This window comes from Callorhinus ursinus, unplaced genomic scaffold, assembly GCF_003265705.2.
Source record: "Callorhinus ursinus isolate GAN/ISIS: 27379988/994484 unplaced genomic scaffold, GSC_fseal_2.0 scaffold10, whole genome shotgun sequence".
Classification (NCBI taxonomy): domain Eukaryota; kingdom Metazoa; phylum Chordata; class Mammalia; order Carnivora; family Otariidae; genus Callorhinus; species Callorhinus ursinus.
The window spans coordinates 50,171,484-50,190,399 of NW_027397072.1; the positions used below are offsets into that span (position 1 = coordinate 50,171,484).

Sequence of the window (18,916 nt, forward strand, 5' to 3'; positions counted from 1 at the left end):
TATTAAATAAATTATTTAGTATTTTAATAAATTACAAGTTATATAAAAAAGACAATTAGAAAATGTTGAGGGGTAGGACTACTGGGGAAATCGGGGCAGGATGCAATTTAAACAGGGTGGTAGGGTAGGCCTCATTAGATGAGTATTTTAGCAATCTATTCCATGTACAGATGGCTTTAACTAAAAACCACTTTATCTTATACTAAACTCAAACTCGTTAACCCCTTACTACCAGTCTTATGGTCTTATTCTGTCCCAAGAGTCACAGAAAATAAGTCAAATTCTCTTCTACATGACAGATCTTCAAAATAAAGTTTCTTTTTTTTTAAAAATAAAGTTTCCATTATAGAAGTATAAATTCTCGATATTAAGAAAATACATAAAAGTAATACTTGGTACAGTTAGCTGTGTTGTTGTTACTAAATTTTAGCTTTCTAAAGGGTGTGTAGTGGCATATCATTATGGTAAAAATCTGCATTGCCCTAATAATTATGATTAGAACCTTTTTAAGTAGTTATTGCCATCAAATATAAACCAGTAGGAATAACAGTGAATTTAGCACAGTCACTGCACATGATATTGGTATAAAGAAATACAATTATATTTCTATATACCAGTAAAACCACACAGGAAAAAATACCTATACAATGTCATAAAAAATATAGTATCAAATATCTAATGAATAAATGTAAGAAAAGATTTCTTCACTGAAAACTGCAAAATGTTGATGAGTAAAATTAAAAACAGATGAGTAGATATACCATGCTTATGAATGAAAATACTCAATAGTGTAGACATGCTAATTACCCCAACATTAAAAAAAAGGAATACATAAAAGTAAAAAAGACAAAGTCCTACCACTCAAAGATAACTGTTATTAACATTTTAATATATTTCCTATGTATCCTTTCTCTCTGTCTTATGAGTATACACAGTTGTCTGCATATACTTTGTACAATACGGAATTCAGTGTTTCTACTTAGCATTTATAATAAAACATTCATTTTATTTCCTATCTTTACATTTTATATGGCTATATTACAGATTAAATGTATTTAACACTTCTCCTAATGTTGAAAATTTAAGCTGAGTTAAATTTTCAATTATAAAGAATTCTGTGAATAAAGATTTTCCTATTTATAGCATATCCATTTTCCCCTGCTGCCCCAGCTCAGGTAAATTCTCTGATTAGAGAGTGAAAAATTATACCATTTATAAAGTTTGTTTTTAAAAACACTAACTGCTAAAATATTTTCTAAAACGTCTAATAATTTGATTATTATAGAGGAGATACACACACACACACACACACACACACACACACACACACACTTGTTTTTGTCTCTCTGAAGTCAGGGGAAACAAAAAAGTGTATACATGAGGGGAAATTTTAAACAGAAAAAATAGGCTATAGCCTCCACTTCTATTTGGTCATTACTGTAGTCATTGTTAGAATATTGATTTATTAATTTTCTTCCTCTACCAGTGTATATAAAACTTGATAGTGATGGTTAAATTTACTAGTTGAAAGGCTACAAAAAAAATGAATAACAACACGTGGGCAGGATTACAATGGGCACAGAGCAAGAATGGCTGTCATACAGAGCTGGAGAATTCTGAGACAGATAAGTGGCTTTTCAAAATTCTTGACAACTTTATGTTTGGATGCAATAGTTTTAAGGTTACTTTGGCCTGGCTGCCTATGGGGGAAGAAGTGACTACATGGCAAATAATGGTTGCTCTTAGGAAAGAAAAAGAAAAGATTAGAGAAGGGTAAAGAAGAAAATTCAACTATAAAATTTATTTTTTCAAAAACTTGGAAAATAGAACCAAATATACACATATAGTATATTATCCTGAATTTGTTAGAGTATTGAGCAAAGTCATGTGTTTAACATACTATTCTTTGTAAGTTGTTTTCATACAAAAAAACCCTCACAAAATTTTACTTTTAAATACATAGTATTAAAAATAATATTTTATCAGTAAGCCAAATGACATTAACCATTTAAAGGAATCCTTTCTCCCAGGTCCTGTATACAAAGGTGAAAACATAAATTATGGCCTCTATATAAATCGATGCATTTGATGTGACTAGGGGTTTAAAACACACTTTCACAGTTGGATTTCCCCTCTTGCGCTTCTGGCATCACCATGAGAACAATATAACCCAGGGTAGGTATTGTTCCATTAGGTTGGGTTTAAGAACAAGGCATATGGAACAGACCCAAACCATTTCTGTAGCCTAAAGCCAAACTTGAACTGAATCACAAAACCCATGAGTGAAAAAAGCAAATGTTTGTTTTACAAAGCACAGAGATTTGTGAGGTTGTTTTCTAGTATCACTGTGGCACTAGGTAACTGACATACAAAGATGTTCTTTGTGATATTTATTAAACTGTAGATTTGGGGGTACGTTTTTATTTTACCTTAAAAATGTATAAGAATTAAAACCATCTTAACATATAAATGTACTTGTTTAAATTAAATTCATTCAAAGTTGAATGCTGAACCAAGAAATTTTCTTTATATATTTAGGCATATCCCATCTTTATCTATAGACAGATAACCTTTTTGCATAAGGAGGAAAACTTAAAATAATATTTTCAGTAGACTTGTGCAAACTATTAAATTCTTAAATTAGTAACTTAAAGTTCCCACTCTCACTTGAGGGAAGAATGGGAACTTAATTATTAATTTTCCTGTTATTGGTCTGGAAAAGAAAAAACATGCTCTATTTTCAATGTTTTATAGTATAAGCACTACTGAAATACCACTGTCACAGCATATGAACACTCTAAATGTAGACCTTTGGGTAGAGATCGCTAGCTGTTCATCAAAATCTACTTTTTTTTTCTTTTTTATATTTTATTTATTTATTCGAGATAGAGTGAGAGAGAGAGAGAGAGAGAGAGAGAGAGAGAGAGAGAGAGAGAGAGACAAGCAGAGGGAGAAGCAGGCTTCTCACTGAGCAGGGAGCCTGATGCAGGACTTGATTCCAGACTCCAGGATTATGACCTGAGCCGAAGGCAAACACTTAACCAACTGAGCCACCCAGGTGCTCCAAAATCTACTTCTTTATCCTCAAAATCAGAGCTAAACCATTTCCTAGCTAGGAGAAAGTGATCTGAGCTACTTCCAGGCCTAGCACATGTGCTTCTCCATGTTTTGTCCCTTCTAGTTGACTGTGATGGTGAATCCAAGGTAATTATGGATTCTGTGTTTTAAAGACAGCAGGGCCACAGTCAGCCTGGGTCCCCGGTCATTGTTTTATAAGCAAGAAACAGACTGGTATTATGTTTGCACTATTACATGTATTTTCATCTATTTATTACAGTATGTAACATTTAATATAATACAAAATGGCAGTAATTCACCTGCCCACCTAAAACAAGACCTCCATAGTCTTTAAATTTTAAGTATCATGAGATAAAAATAAGTCAACTACAAGCAGCATGAGTCCCACATAAGTTGTTAACTCCTCTAGAAATTAAGGCAAAAACATAATCACACTCCTTTCATAGCTCTGTAAATAAAAGATGGATAGAATCATGTGGAGCCTAATGTTTAAAATTAAAATTAGGTTTTCTGACTACAAAGACCCCCTCACAAATTTCTGGGATCATTTCCTACAGAAGTTGGTAATATGACCTAAAATGTAATCACATTCTCTTACCATCTGTGCCATGAGGACGAGTAATCTGTTGGACTGAAGATGATGAAGCAAATCTGGTAGGAACTTTGCCCAGCTTCTGGGCACTGGGCTCTGGAATTTCAAGTCCATGATCATCCGCATTAATAAAAATCTCAGATGAAAACATAGTTTTTCCTGGACTTTCTGTTGTTATCTGAGTGACTGCATCAGATGACAATTTTCCAGGGAAGGCAGAAAATGGGGTCTTAATCACCTCTGATGGTCTGAACAAAAAAGAAAAAGGACACAGAAGGTAATATCCGTGGCTTATCAAATACTGTAATCTCTTTCCAAAGGTAGATTCAAGGAATATTTTGTGGAGATACATCAACCTCAAATGGTTATTTCAGCAGTACCCTTTGCTATCTTAAATACTTACTATAACGCAATGATGCATGAGTTTATTCATTTAAAAATCTACTTTAAATTTCAACTTAGAATACTATTATATAATTTAGCTGAGGAAATGGTACTTTTCAGTTGAAGTAAAAATATAATCATTTTTAAAAAATTACTTAAAGTCTACTATAAATTAAGGGACTGTGCTAAATGCATAGAGTGTACAAAAATAAATAAGAAATAAAGACTTGCCTCAAGAAGTTTATTGTCAGTGGGGGAACCAGAGGTTTTTAAGATTGTAATTATGTACTAAGATTTTAGAGAATTAATATTAAAACAGAATAGAGCAAATAAATGATTTAAAAAAATGAGAGGAGACAAATCTTGTTTATAGAAGAATTCCAGAAAAATATAGGCAGATACCTCCCCATCCAAAGAGATGAACATTAATCTCTCCCTTCTCCCTTGGGTATAGGCTGGACTTATTAATTGGATTCCAAAGAACAGAGTAATAAAAAGGGATAAATAGTAATCTTACAGTGGAGAAACATAACAAACACCATATTATTCAAGTGATGATGGTTCACATCACCAACACTGTCATGTGGATGTCGCATACTCTCTGCTATGATGTGAAGAGATGGGAACTTCCCTTCTATGGTATTTTTTGCCAAAACCCATAATTCCAGTCTAATCATCCAAAAATATCAGCCAAACACAGATTAACCATTATTCCTCAAAACTGTCAAAATCATGAAAAACAAGGAACAAGGAACTGCCATTGACAAAAGAAGACTAAAGAGATATGACAGCTAACTAAAGGGAATGTGATATACATTGGGTCCTGGAACAAAAAACATTGGGGGGTGGTAAGTCAGAGATCAAGCTGCAGGGAAGTTATCCATGTTGAGGGGTAGTCTAGCATGGAGTGTCAAAGCCCAAGCAGGGTGAGAGGTTCATCCACACAGAAAGGTAGCCTGAGTGGAGAGTCAGAATCCAAGTGGTGAGTCAGAATCCTGGCTGGGGAGAGGATGGCAAGAGAGATGGGACATTAGTTATACAATGAGAGCTTGATCAAATAAATAAATACTTGGGCTTTTAATTTCTAATAGTGGGCCTCTCTGCCTGGGTAGAGAGGAATATATAGAGAAGAAATAAATGTAAAACAAGTGCACGTGTGTGTGTGTGTATGTGTGTGTCTACACAACGCCACCAAGAGGGCTGGGAAAAACCCAATAGAAATGTGTACACCTAGTGCTCAAATCTTGGCTTCTAAATATCTCCTTCCACTAGAAATAACCAGGCTCCTTGGAGAAACAGCCAATTCCAGAGGATGGAAAACTACAAGAGTCTGAAATGTCTTCTTATCCCAGAAAGCAGACACGTTCAAAAGATAACAGAGACATGTAAAATGGATACAGAAGACAGCTTGAAGGGACTGCCACTGGCCACCAAATTTTCAGAATGAAAACAAAGTACAATAGTAACATTGAACATAATAAGAAAATATGATTTTTTAAGATGTAAAATATTTGCAAATCTCACATCCAACAAAACCATGTATCCAGAATAAATAAAAACTTTAAATTCAATAGTTAAAAAAACAGTGCAATTAGAAAATGGCAAAACAACCTGAGGGGCACCTGGGTGGCGCAGTCGGTTAAGCATTTACCTTAGGCTCAGGTCATGATCCCAGAGTCCTGAGATTGAGCCCCACATGAGGCTCCCTGCTCAGTGGAGAGTCTGCTTCTCCCTCTCCCTCAGCCCCTCCCCAGCTCATGCTTTTTCTCTCTCCCTCAAATAAATAAAAATCTTAAAAAAAAATTGGCAAAACAACTTGAACACACACTTCATCAAAGAAAACACACAGATGGCAAATAAGCACATGAAAAAATGTTCATCATCATTAGCTATTTAGGGAAATGCAAATTATAATGGCAATGAATCCCCCTATATACTTGTTAGAACGGCTAAAATAAAAAATGTTTAGAGTACCAAATGTTGAGAAGGATGTAGAGTAACTGGATCCCTCATACTTTGCTAGTAGAAATGTAAAATGATACAACCACTGTGAAAACTAGTTTGGAAGTTTCTTATAAAATATACATATACATACTACATAACACATCAATCACACTCCTGGGCATGTATCCTAGAGCAGAGATTCTCAACCTTGGCATTTCTGACATTTTGAACCAAATTCTTCTTTGTGTGGACTGTCCTCTGTATTCTAGGATATTCATCAGCAGTCCTGATGCCAAGAGAAAATTCTTTCCTAGTTGTGACAATCAAAAGTGTCTTCTAATATTGCCAAATGTCACCTTGGGGCCAAAGTCTCACCTGGTTGAGAATCACTGACTTAGAGAAATAATTATGTTCATGTAAAAATAAGTACATGAATTTCATAGCATAGTACATATTAGTAATAGTAAAAAATTGGTAACAACCAAAATGTTCTTCTACAGGATAAACTGTGATATATTCATACATTAGAATACTACTTAGCAATAAAAAGAAACAACTATTGATACACATAATAACTCAGATGAATCTCCAGGTCATCAGGCTGAGTAAAAAGAGTTAATTCCAAAGGTTACATGCTATATGATTCTATTTATAGAACATTCTCCAAAAGATGAAATCATACAGTAAAGAAACAGATCACTGGTTTCCAGGGCTTAAAGAAGGCAGGGGACAGGGAGAAGGAGTGTGACTATAAACAGACAGGTACAAGGAATTCCTTTGTGATGACAGAACACTTCTATATTTTGATTATGGTAGTAGTTACACCAATCTATATGATTAAATTTCATAGAATTATACACATATACATTTAAAAAAAACCAACTGCATGCAAAAACTGGTGAAATCTGATGAAAGTCTGTAGTCTAGTTATCTGCATTGTATCAGTATCAATTTCCTGGTTTTGATAATGTACTAAAGTTACGTAAGATATTACCAATGGAGAAGCTGAGTGATGGGAACCTGGGACTCTCTAAACTATTTTTTTAATCTCTTGTGAGTCTATATATTTTTAAAGTAAAAAGTGAAGAAAAAAGTAATAGACCCATGAATAAAATAAGAAAGCATGATTCTGTATGAATATAATAAACAAACTAAAAATTTGCAAAGGAATGAGATACTCACATAGTTTCAAAGTACCTCCCACAAAATATGTAATTACAAAGGGAAAAAGAGTAATTTTCAGTGAAGGAACCTAGCAGTCATAACCTTAAGTAATTAATGTCATAATTGTCAGCAGGGGGACAAATGAAAATTGTGCAACATCTGATAACATATGATGAGAATTCAATGTCCCTTCTGTGATATTCCTAACCCAAACCTAATCATGAGAAACATCAGAGAAACCCAAATTGAAAAACATTCTACAAAGTAAATGATCTGTTATCTTCAAAAGGTCAAGAAAGTCAAGGAAAGACTGAAGAAATATTCCAGACCAAAGAAAATTAGAGTCATGACAACTAAATGCAACATGTGATTTTTGAACTGCCTCCTTTTATTATAAAAATCCTTACTGGAACAACCAGAAAGTCTGAATACTGAATACTGTCTGTAATGGAGCACTGATTTTCCTGATTTTCATGACTTTACTGGGGTTATGTAGGATTATGTTCTTTTTATAGGAAATGATACAGTGATGTATCAGCATGCCATGGGGCAGCATGTCAACAACTTACTCCCAAATGGTTAAGGAAAATAAAGGAGATATTAACATAATATTCTCAAATGTTGATTAAACAGACAAAAATTCAGTAAAAATGAAGATTTCAACGTAACAGTTGATCAAGTGGACCAAACTGACATATACAGATATTACATTAAGGAAGTGCAGAATGCATACTCCCTCAACTGCACATTGATCAAAATAAAAATATACTGTAATGTGAAGCAATTCTAAGAAATTTAAATATGTTGAAATCATTTAGAATATAATCTCAATAACCACAATAGAATTAACTAAAAATGAATAATAATTAGAAAGTTCTCATACAATTGGAAATTAAGAAACACATCTCTACATAGCCCATGGAACAACAACAAATTATAACAGAAATGAGAAAATATTTAGAGCAAAGATGGTGATGAGAAAGTACATAAAAATCTGTGTATATCAGAAAAGGCTAAATATTAATGAAAATTAATGAATATGAAAAAAATTAAGTATTTATTCTCAGAAATGTAGGAAAAGACCATCAAGTTAAAACCCAAAACAGAAGGGAAAAAATAAAACATATAAGCAGAAACCTTAAAAACAGAGAGCGTGGGGCACCTGGGTGGCTCAGTCATTAAGTGTCTGCCTTCGGTTCATGTCATGATCCTAGTGTCCTGGGATCGAGCCCCGCGTTGGGCTCCCTGCTCCGCGGGAAGCCTGCTTTTCCCTCTCCCACTCCCCCTGCTTGTGTTCCCTCTCTCGTTATGTCTCTGTGAAATAAATAAAATCCTTACAAATAAACAGAAAACACATACTAGAGGATCAACAAAACCCAAACTGCTTAACACCTAGAAAAAGCAATCAAGTAAAAAAAGAGAAAACAAAAATTACCAATATCAGACATAAAAAAGTTAATATCACTAGAGATTCAGAAATTGAAAGGATAAGAAGATATTATGAAAATAACTCATATCAATAAGTTCTGACAAGTTAGAATAGAAAAAAATTCATTGAAAAACACTTTCAAAGCTGACATGAGAAAAAAAAAAGAAAATCTGCATAGTCATATCCATTAAAGATTGAATCGTACTAAAAACTCCAGGCCACAATGGCTTCACTGGTAAATTCTGCCAAATATCCAAGAAAGAAAGAATACCAATCTTAAACAAACTCTTTCAGAGCATCCTAATATATTTCTGAGGTCAGCCTAATGCTCATACCAAAATCAGACAAAGATATTACAAGAAAAGAAAATGAGAGGTGAATATCCCCCATGAACATAGATGTAAAAATCCTAAATAAAATATTAGGCAAATTGTGTCTAGCAACAAAGGACAATATAGAAATTAAGGATGACTAGGGTAATTTCTACAATATGTACTGTAATAAAGTCTGACTCCATTTTTGATGTTTCACTAATGACTTCTTTTTAAGCATCTCCTTTGGCCCTACATCTGGACAGGCTGGTAAGAAAGTCTGAATGTGAGTACCTCCTTCATTGGCACCAACAGAAAATTTAAACCTCCCACACATAAAACCCTTTTCCTAGTTCTACTTCCTAGTCACTATAAGCCCAATCTACTCACTCTGCTTTGCCAAAGCTGGCCTGCACCTGTTTGTGTTCACCCAGCTCACCCCAGAAGTCCCTGTGTGAGTAATAAACTTCCTCTCAAATTCTCATGGTATGAGAAATGTCATAAGCCAACATATCTGAACCAAATTTTGGGTGGGGATCATCCCATTTCTTCATTAAAGAATAAAGATGTATATAAAAAGCCAATAAGGAGAATAAGGCAGAATAATAAAAGATGCATGATTAATTAAAAAAAAAAGATGGCAGGAAAGAAGGGACAAAATCCAGATGACACAAACAGAAAGCAAAATGTGATATGGTAGATTTAAATCAAATAATACCTGTCTAACACAAATTCTTTCAGATAATGATGAAAGAGTGAATATTTCCAGTTCTTTTTTGAAGCCACCATAATTCATAATTACCAATATCAGACATAAAAAAGCTAATATCACTAGAGATTCAGAAATTGAAAGGATAAGAAGATATTATGAAAATAACTCATGTCAACAAGTTCTGACAAGTTAGAATAGAAAAAAATTCATTGAAAAACACTTTCAAAGCTGACATGAGAAAAAAAGAAAATCTGCATAGTCATATCCATTAAAGACTGAATCTGTACTAAAAACTCCAGGCCACAATGGATATAAGGACACTTCAAAAAGATTATAGATCAATATTAGCAAACTATATTCAGTAATAAATATAAAAAAGGACAATATATCATAAGCAAGTGGAGTTTATCCCAATAATGCAAGATAAGTTTAACATTCAAAATCTAACAAATGTAATTCACCATAATGATTTAAAAAAAAAGTGAGAAAATACATATGATTACCTCAATAAAGCACGAAAAGCATTTGGCAAAATTCAATACCCACTCATGATAAAAACTCACAGCAGGCAATAAAAGAGGACATCTTTAATCTGATAAAGGGCATCTATTAGGGGTGCTTAGGTGGCAGCAGTGATCTCTGGGTGGTGAGATGGAGCCCTGCCTTGGGCTCTGCACTCTGCTTAGGACTCTCTCTCTCTTTTCCTCTGCCCCTCCCCCACTGTCTCTCTCAAATAAATAAATCCTCAAAAAAAAATTTACAGGTACTATCTCACGTGATGAAAAACGAAATCTACTCCCCCACCCTCCCAAAACAGAGAATAAGGCAAGATGTCCGCTCTTACTACTTCTACTTGATATTATATTGAATGTCCTAGCCAGTGCATTAGGTAAGAAAAAGAAATGAAGCCATGAAGATTAGAAAGGAAGAAGTAAAACTGCTCTGCTTGTTCCCTGACAACAGGATTGTCTATGAAGAATAAATAACATACTTGCAGATGTCATTAAATTTAAACAAGACACTCCCTAAATCTTAGGGGAGTTACTGAACATAAAATAGAGGACAGCAGGTATGCCTCAACTTAACCACTGGAAGTATTAGCTTACCTAAATTCTCTGTGGCCATAGTACCCATTGCCCTAAATTAGCCCATAGGAAGCTCTGATCCAATAAGTAAGAAAGTAAAATAAAAATTAAAACTTGTTGACATATATAAATTGGCTTGACAACAGTATTTCTACATACAAGCAACAAATAACTAGAAAATACAAATTTTGAAATACCATATAAAACAGTATCAAAACACAGAAAATATTTAGGAATAAACCTAACAAAAGATGTGCAACGCCTACACTGAAAATTACTTATTACTGAGAGACATTAATATGCAGAAAAAATGTTCATGCATGGGAAGACTCAATATTATTAAGATACCAATCATTCACAAAATGATCTATAGAGTCAGTGTAATACTAAACAAAATCACAAGAAGCTTTAATAGAGAAACCAGGAAGCTTATTCTAAAATTTAGAATAAATAATAAATAAATAAAAACTTCTTTAAATGAGCCACCCAGTCATTAAGTGTCTGCCTTCGGCTCACGTCATGATCCTGGGGTCCTGGGATCAAGCCCCACATCAGGCTCCCTGCTCAGCGGGAAGCCTGCTTCTCCCTCTGCCTCTCCCTCTCCCTGTGTCCCCTCTCTCACTGTGTCTCTCTGTCAAAAATAAATAAATAAAATCTTTAAAAAAAATGAAACTTAAAAAAAATAAAAATAAAATTTATATTGAAATGCAAAGGACTTAAAATAGCAAAAGTAATGTTGAAAATAAAAAACAAGGTTGGAGGACATAACCTGATTTCAAGACTTACTATCAAGCTACAGTAATCAGGGAATCATGGTTAAAAACAAAAAAAAGACACCATGGTATTAGTATGAAAATAGATAAACAGATTAAAGGAACAGAGTAAAATTATTTTTACCCACACATATGACACCAACTGATTTCTGACAAAGACTAAATTCAAAACGGAAATAATCAAAATTTCAAAAAATGGTGCTGGAATATCTAAGAAAATGATTCTCAATTACATAAATTACAGAAGGAAAACTTTCCTCTTCCAAAAGAGGAGGTTTGGTCCCCTCTTGTACTAAGCCACCTGCAACTGACACAAAGTAGTCACAGGCAGTATAGAAGAGAGGACTAAGTTAAGCTCCTGCTTTCTATCCTGAGAGTCAGGAAAGGGGAGCTCAAGGAGAAACTGTGAAGAGAAAAGCAACTCCTTAACATATATTTATAAACTCCTGGGCCTATCCCTGAGCCATTTGTGTGTGTAGATCTGAACCTAAACAGCATACCTACACTTTGAGCACAGATATATGAGACAGACTACTACCAAATCTCAGACTGGCCACTGGTACACACACATGCAGGTCAGATCTGAACAGCAGTGCAAAAGCTCTGAAAACTGAACTCACATGGAACTAAAACCCACAGAAGGTGGGTTAGAATTTGTAATATGAATGTGAATGAGTTGATTGCCTAGTAAAACAAAAATATCAAAATTTTCTATAGGATTTAAATGAGACTAGTTATCTCATAATATTATGAAATACAAACCAAAATTACTCAGCATATGAAGAACCAGAAATTCTCAATTCACTTGGGAAAAGAGAATCAATAGACACCAATGCTGGGATGAAAGAAATGTTGGAATTATCTGACAAAAACTTTAAGGAAGCTATTATAAAATCCTCCAACAAGTTAGGGTGGGTACCTTTGAAACAAATGGAAAGACAAAGTCTCAACAAAGAAACAGAAGATATAGAGAAGAAACGGCAGAAATTTTAAAACTAAAAAATGATATAACTGAAATAAAATACTCACTGGATGAGCTCAATATAAGAATGGAAATGTTGGAGGAAAGACTTAGTGAACTCCAAGACAGATCAATAGAAATTATTCAAGTTGAACAACAGAGGGAAAAAAAGATAGAAAAAAAAAAGAACAGAACTTCAGGGACTTACAATATCAAAAGGTCTAACATTTGTGTGTCAGAGATGTAGAAAGAGAAGAGAAAGAATGTGGTAAGTGGTAAGAAAAAATATTTTAAGAAGTAAGGGCTAAAACTCCCTATATATGATGAAAAATATAAACCCTTAGAAGCTCAGCAAACATCAAACACGATGCACCAAAGAAATCCATGCCTAGATACATCATAACCAATTGACTCAAAGCAAAACAAAAGAAAAGTAAAAGCAACCTGGGAAAAATGACACATTGCTTCTACCTTATAGGGTAATAATGATTCCAAAACTGTAGATTTCTCATCAGAAACCATGGAATTTAGAAGGAAGCAGACTGTTTTTAAAATACTGAAAGAAAAGGACTGTCAACCTAATTGCATGAGCCATAAAATAATGAGTAAACTTGGACTTCACTGAAATTAAAAAACCTTGTTGTGTGAAAGACCCAATGAGCAGATGAAAAGATAAGTCACATACTACAAGAGCATATTTGCCAATAACATATCCAGCAAAGATCTTATATCCAAAGCTCTCAGAACTCAACAGTAAGAAAATAAAACGCTATTAAAAAATCATTTCACTGAAGAGGATGGTAAAAAATCACATGAAATGAAGAAAACCCCTTAGGGAAATACAACTGAAAACCATGTTGAACTATCATTGTACACCTATAAAAATGGCTAAAATATATGGACAATACCACAGGCTGGCAAAGATGTAGAGTAACTGGAACAAATATCATTGTTAGTGGGAATGCAAAGATAAAGCAGTTCTTGCAAGGTTAAACACACACATACACATGACTCAGCAATCCCACTCCTGAGGATTTACCCTACAGAAACAAGAAAGTGGCACACAAATGTTTATAGCTCTAACTGTAATCACCCCAAAGTGTAATCACTCCAAAAAATGAATGCATGGATAAACAAACTATAGTAATCTGTACAAGAGAATTGCAATATAAAGGAATAATAAAAGATTACTGCTTTTAATAAAGCAATAAAAAGTAAAAAATCTGCTTCACAAAAACGAAGGATGACTCTTTCACCACGACTAAGTGGGATTTATTCCTGGGTTACAAGGTTGGTTCAACATCTGCAAATCAATCAGTGTGATACAATACATTAATAAAAGAAAGAACAAGAACCATATGATCCTCTCAATAGATGCAGAAAAAGCATTTGACAAAGTACAGCATCCTTTCCTGATCAAAACTCTTCACAGTGTAGGGGTAGAGGGTACATACCTCAATATCATAAAAGCCGTCTATGAAAAATCCATAGCGAATATCATACTCAATGGGGAAAAACTGAGAGCTTTCCCCCTAAGGTCAGGAACATGGCAGAGATGTCCACTATCACCACTGCTGTTCAACATAGTACTAGAAGTCCTAGCCACAGCAATCAGACAATAAAAAGAACTAAAAGGCAACCGAATCAGCAAAGAGGAAGTGAAACTCTCACTTTTTGCAGATGATATGATATTTTATGTGGAAAACTCAAAAGACTCCACCCCAAAACTGCTAGAACTCATATAGGAATTCAGTAAAGTGGCAGGATATAAAATCAATACACAGAAATCAGTGGCATTCCTATACACCAACAACAAGACATAAGAATGAGAAATTAAGGAGTCGATCCCATTTACAACTGCACCCAAAACCATAAGATACCTAGGAATAAATCTAACCAAAGAGGCAAAGAATCTGTACTCAGAAAACTATAGAATACTCATGAAAGAAATGGAGGAAGACACAAAGAAATGGAAAAACGTTCCATGCTCATGGATTGGAAGAACAAATATTGTGAAAATGTCTATGCTACCTAGAGCAATCTAAACATTTAATGCAATCCCTATCAAAATACCATCAACTTTTTTCAAAGAACAAATAGTCCTAAAATTTGTATGGAACCCGAAAAGACCCCGAATAGCCAGAGGAATTTTGAAAAAGAAAAGCAAAGCTGGCGGCATCACAATTCCGGACTTCAAGCTCTATTACAAAGCTGTCATCATCAAGACAGTATGGTACTGGCACAAACACAGACACATAGATCAATGGAACAGAATCGAGAGCCCAGAAATGGACCCTCAACTATATGGTCAGTGAATCTTCGACAAAGCAGGAAAGAATGTCCAATGGAAGAAAGACAGTCTCCTCAACAAATGTAGTCGGGAGAATTGGACAGCCACATGCAGAAGAATGAAACTGGACCATTTCCTTACACCACAAACAGAAACAGACTCAAAATGGATGAAAGACCTAAATGTGAGACAGAGTCCATCAAAATCCTTGAGAAGAACACAGGTAGCAACCTCTTTGACCTCAGCTGCAGCAACTTCTTCTAGAAACATCGCTGAAGGCAAGGGAAGCAAGGGAAAAAAATGAACTACTCAGACTTCATCAAGATAAAAAGCTTTTGCACAGCAAAGGAAACAGTCCACAAAACCAAAAGACAACCCATCGAATGGGAGAAGATATTTGCAAATGACGTATCAGATAAAGGGCTAGTATCCAAAATCTCTAAAGAACTTATCAAACTCAACACCCAAAGAACAAATAATCCAGTCAATAAATGGGCAGAAGACATGAACAGACATTTTTCCAAAGAAGACATACAAATGGCCAACAGATGCATGAAAAAGTGCTCAACATCACTCAGCATCAGGGAAATACAAATCAAAACCTCAATGAGATACCACCTCACACCAGTCAGAATGGCTAAAATTAACAAGTCAGGAAATGACAGATGTTGGCGGGGATGCAGAGAAAGGGGAACCCTCCTACACTGTTGGTGGGAATGCAAGCTGGTGCAGCCACTCTGGAAAATTATATGGAGGTTCCTCAAAAAGTTGAAAACAGAACTACCCTATGACCCAGCAACTGCTCTACTGGGTATTTACCCCAAAGATACAAATGTAGTGATTGGAAGGGGCACATGCACCCCAATGTTTATAGCAGCAATGTCCACAATAGCCAAACTACGGAAACGAAATCTTGCCATTTGCAATGACGTGGATGGAACTAGACAGTATTATACTAAGCAAAATAAGTCAATCAGAGAAAGACAAGTATCATATGATCTCACTGATATGAGGAATTTGAGAAACAAGACAGAGGATCATAGGGGAAGGGATGGAAAAATGAAACAAGATGAAGCCAGAAGGGAGACAAACCATAAGAGACTCTTAATCTCAGGAAACAAACTGAGGGTTGTTGGAGTGGAGGGGGGTGGGAGGGATGAGGTGGCTGGATGATGGACATTGGCGAGGGTATGTGTTATGGTGAGCGCTGTGAACTGTGTTAAGACTGATGAATCACGGACCTGTACCCCTGAAACAAATAATACATTATATGTTAATAAAAAAAATAAAAAAATAAAAGCCAAAAAAAGAGGGATGGATCTTAAATGTGCTTTACAAAGTAAAAGAAACTAAACCTAAAGGCTGTTACACATTTTATTATTTCATTTATATGACATTCTAGAAAGGCAAAATTAGAGGAAAGAACAAACCAGGAATTACCAGGAGTCAAGGGAGGGATCTGTCTACAAAGAGAAAGCATGCAGAAATTTTGGGATTGATGGAAATACATTGTATGGAACTGTGATGGTGAATTTATCATAAATGGTAGAGTTGTACACCACGTAAGTTTTACACTATGCATATTTTTTTAAAAAATGAACCACAATGTAAGGACAAAGATGGAATGCAGGATGTGACAAATAAAAATAACTGTATTATAAATGAATCACACTGAAGGGTATAGAAAAAAAAGAAGAAAAAAACGAAGAAATGTCAGCAGTGTGTTGACTAGATACTGTAATGTTAAATTCAAGAGAAAAGCATATATAAACATTGAACTCAAGTTGGAGAATTCTGAAACTATCTAATTTATATACTAAGGTAAATGTACTGTAGATAATGAGAGCCAGGTTTATCATCACTAAAGAAACAAGTTAAAAATAAGGGTAAGAGGCTTGAATCAACCCTGTGGTTCTAGATCAGCTGAAGGTATCAATACTGACTAGTGGTTTAACAAATACTTACATATACAGATATACACAAACACATACACACACACTGATAGAGATGGGAGTAGAGAAGTAGGCATATGCATGAATTAATATACATACATATAATTCTTAGCTTGGTTAACTGCTAGAAGCAGTGACATTCTAGTAACAATGCGCTAACCTGGTGTCATACCTCCACCGGTCAAAGTATGGTACTGAAGTCCCTCATTATTATTGTTTTGTTTTCTATCTCTCCTTTCTGATATGTTTAGTAATTATTTAATACACTTAAATGCTCCAATGTTGGGTGTGCATATATTTACAACTGTTATATCATCTTGATGAACTGTCCCCTTTATTATTATATAATGGCCTTCCTTGTCTCTTGTTACTGCTTTTGGCTTAATGTCTATTTTGTCTGATATAAGTATAAATACAGCTACTCCTGCTCTCTCTTGGTTACCATCCGCATGGAGTATCGTTTTCCATTTCTTCACTTTAAACTTGTGTGTCCTTAAGCTAATGAGTCTCTTGTAGGCAGCATATAGTTGTGTGGGTTTTTTTATTCATCCAGTCATTCTATGTCTTTTAATTGGAGAATTCAATCCATTCATATTTAGAGTAATTATAGGTAAGGACTTACTAATGCCATCTCATTTGTTTTCTGGCTGTTTTGTAGTTTCCTTGTTTCTTTCTTCCACTCTTGTTGCCTTCTTTTGTGAACTGTTGATTTCCATAAGATTATGTTCTGATTCCCTTCTATTTTTCATGAATCTACTATGTTTTTGCCTTGTAGTTACCATGAGGCTTATATAAAACTTCTTATAGCTATAACAACCTATTTTATATAGTAACAACTTTGATCACATACAAAAACACTACCATTTTACTCCCTGCACGTTTATGTTTTTAAATGCCCTAAATTCAACAATGGACAGATCTTCTAGGCAGGAAAATCAACATGGAAATGTTGGACTTGAACTATAATTTAGACCAAATGGACTTTAACAGACATATAGAATATTCCATCCAACAGTTCCTGAACACACATTCTTATTAAGCACACACAGAACATTTTGCAGGATAGGTCATATGATAGGCCACAAAACAAGTCTTAGCAGATTTAAGAGGACTGAAATCATACCTAGTACCTTTCCCAACCAAATATGAAACTAGAAATCAATACCAGTAGGAAAGCAGGAAATTTTAAAATATGTGGAAATTAAACAACATAGTCCTGAACAACCAATATGTTAAAGAAAAAAAAAATCAAAAGAGAAAGCAAAAAAAAAATCTTGAAACAAATGAAAATGGATACACAACATACAAAAATCAATGGGATGAAGCAAAAGCAGTTCAAAGAGGGAAATTTATGGTGATGAATGATTATATTAAGAAAAAAGAAAGGTCTTGAGGTGCCTGGTTGGCTCAGTCAGTTAAGTGTCTGACTCAGGTCATGGTCATGATCTCAGGGTTGTGAGATGGAGCCCCATGTCAGGCTCCATGCCGGGCCTGGAGACTGCTTAAGGTTCTCTCTCCCCCCTTCCCTCTGCCCCTCCCTCCTGTTCATGTACACACACTCTCTCTCTCAAAAAGAAATAAAAGAATAGAAAAGAAAAGGAGAGAAGACATTACAGCTGATACCAGAGAAATACACAGAATCATGAGACTATTATGAACAATTATATGCCAACAAATTGGAGAACCTAGGAGAAAAAAGGATAAATTCTTAGAAACATACAACTTCCCAAGACTGAATCATGAAGAAATAGAAAACATGAACAGATCAATAATGAGTAAGGAGACTGAATAAGGACTGAATCAAAATCCTCCAAACAAAGTCCAGGACCAGAAGGTTTTACTGGTGAATTCTACCAAACATTTAAAGAGGAAATAACACCAATCTTCATGAAACTCAACCAAAAATTGAAGAGGAAGGAACACTTTCAAATTCATTTTACAAGGTGAGCATTACCCTGATCCAAAACCAGATAAGGACATTTCTAGAAAACTGCAAACCACTATCCCTGAATACAGACACAAAAATCCCCAACAAAATATGAGCAAATCAAATTCAACAGTACATTTAAAGAATCCTACACTATGATCAGTTCAGATTTATCCCTGGCAGGCAAGGACAGTTCAACATATGCAAATCAACAAATGTGATATACAACATTAAAAAGTGAAAGATAAAAATCAAGAAAAAGCATTCGACAAAACACAACATTCATTCATGATAAATAAAAACTATCAACAAAT

The 18,916-nt window shown here is 34.7% G+C and overlaps 1 protein-coding gene across 3 annotated transcripts in view; it reads right to left on the reverse strand.

Annotated features, from left to right (window-relative positions):
* Positions 1-18,916, reverse strand: part of ALMS1 (ALMS1 centrosome and basal body associated protein) — a 210,000-nt gene that overhangs the window by 77,313 nt on the left and 113,771 nt on the right. For all 3 annotated transcript variants that reach the window (XM_073897525.1, XM_073897523.1, XM_073897524.1), the window contains exon 11: positions 3,677-3,918. In XM_073897525.1, coding sequence (XP_073753626.1) covers positions 3,677-3,918 — 242 coding nt within the window. The remainder of the gene's footprint in view (positions 1-3,676; positions 3,919-18,916) is intronic.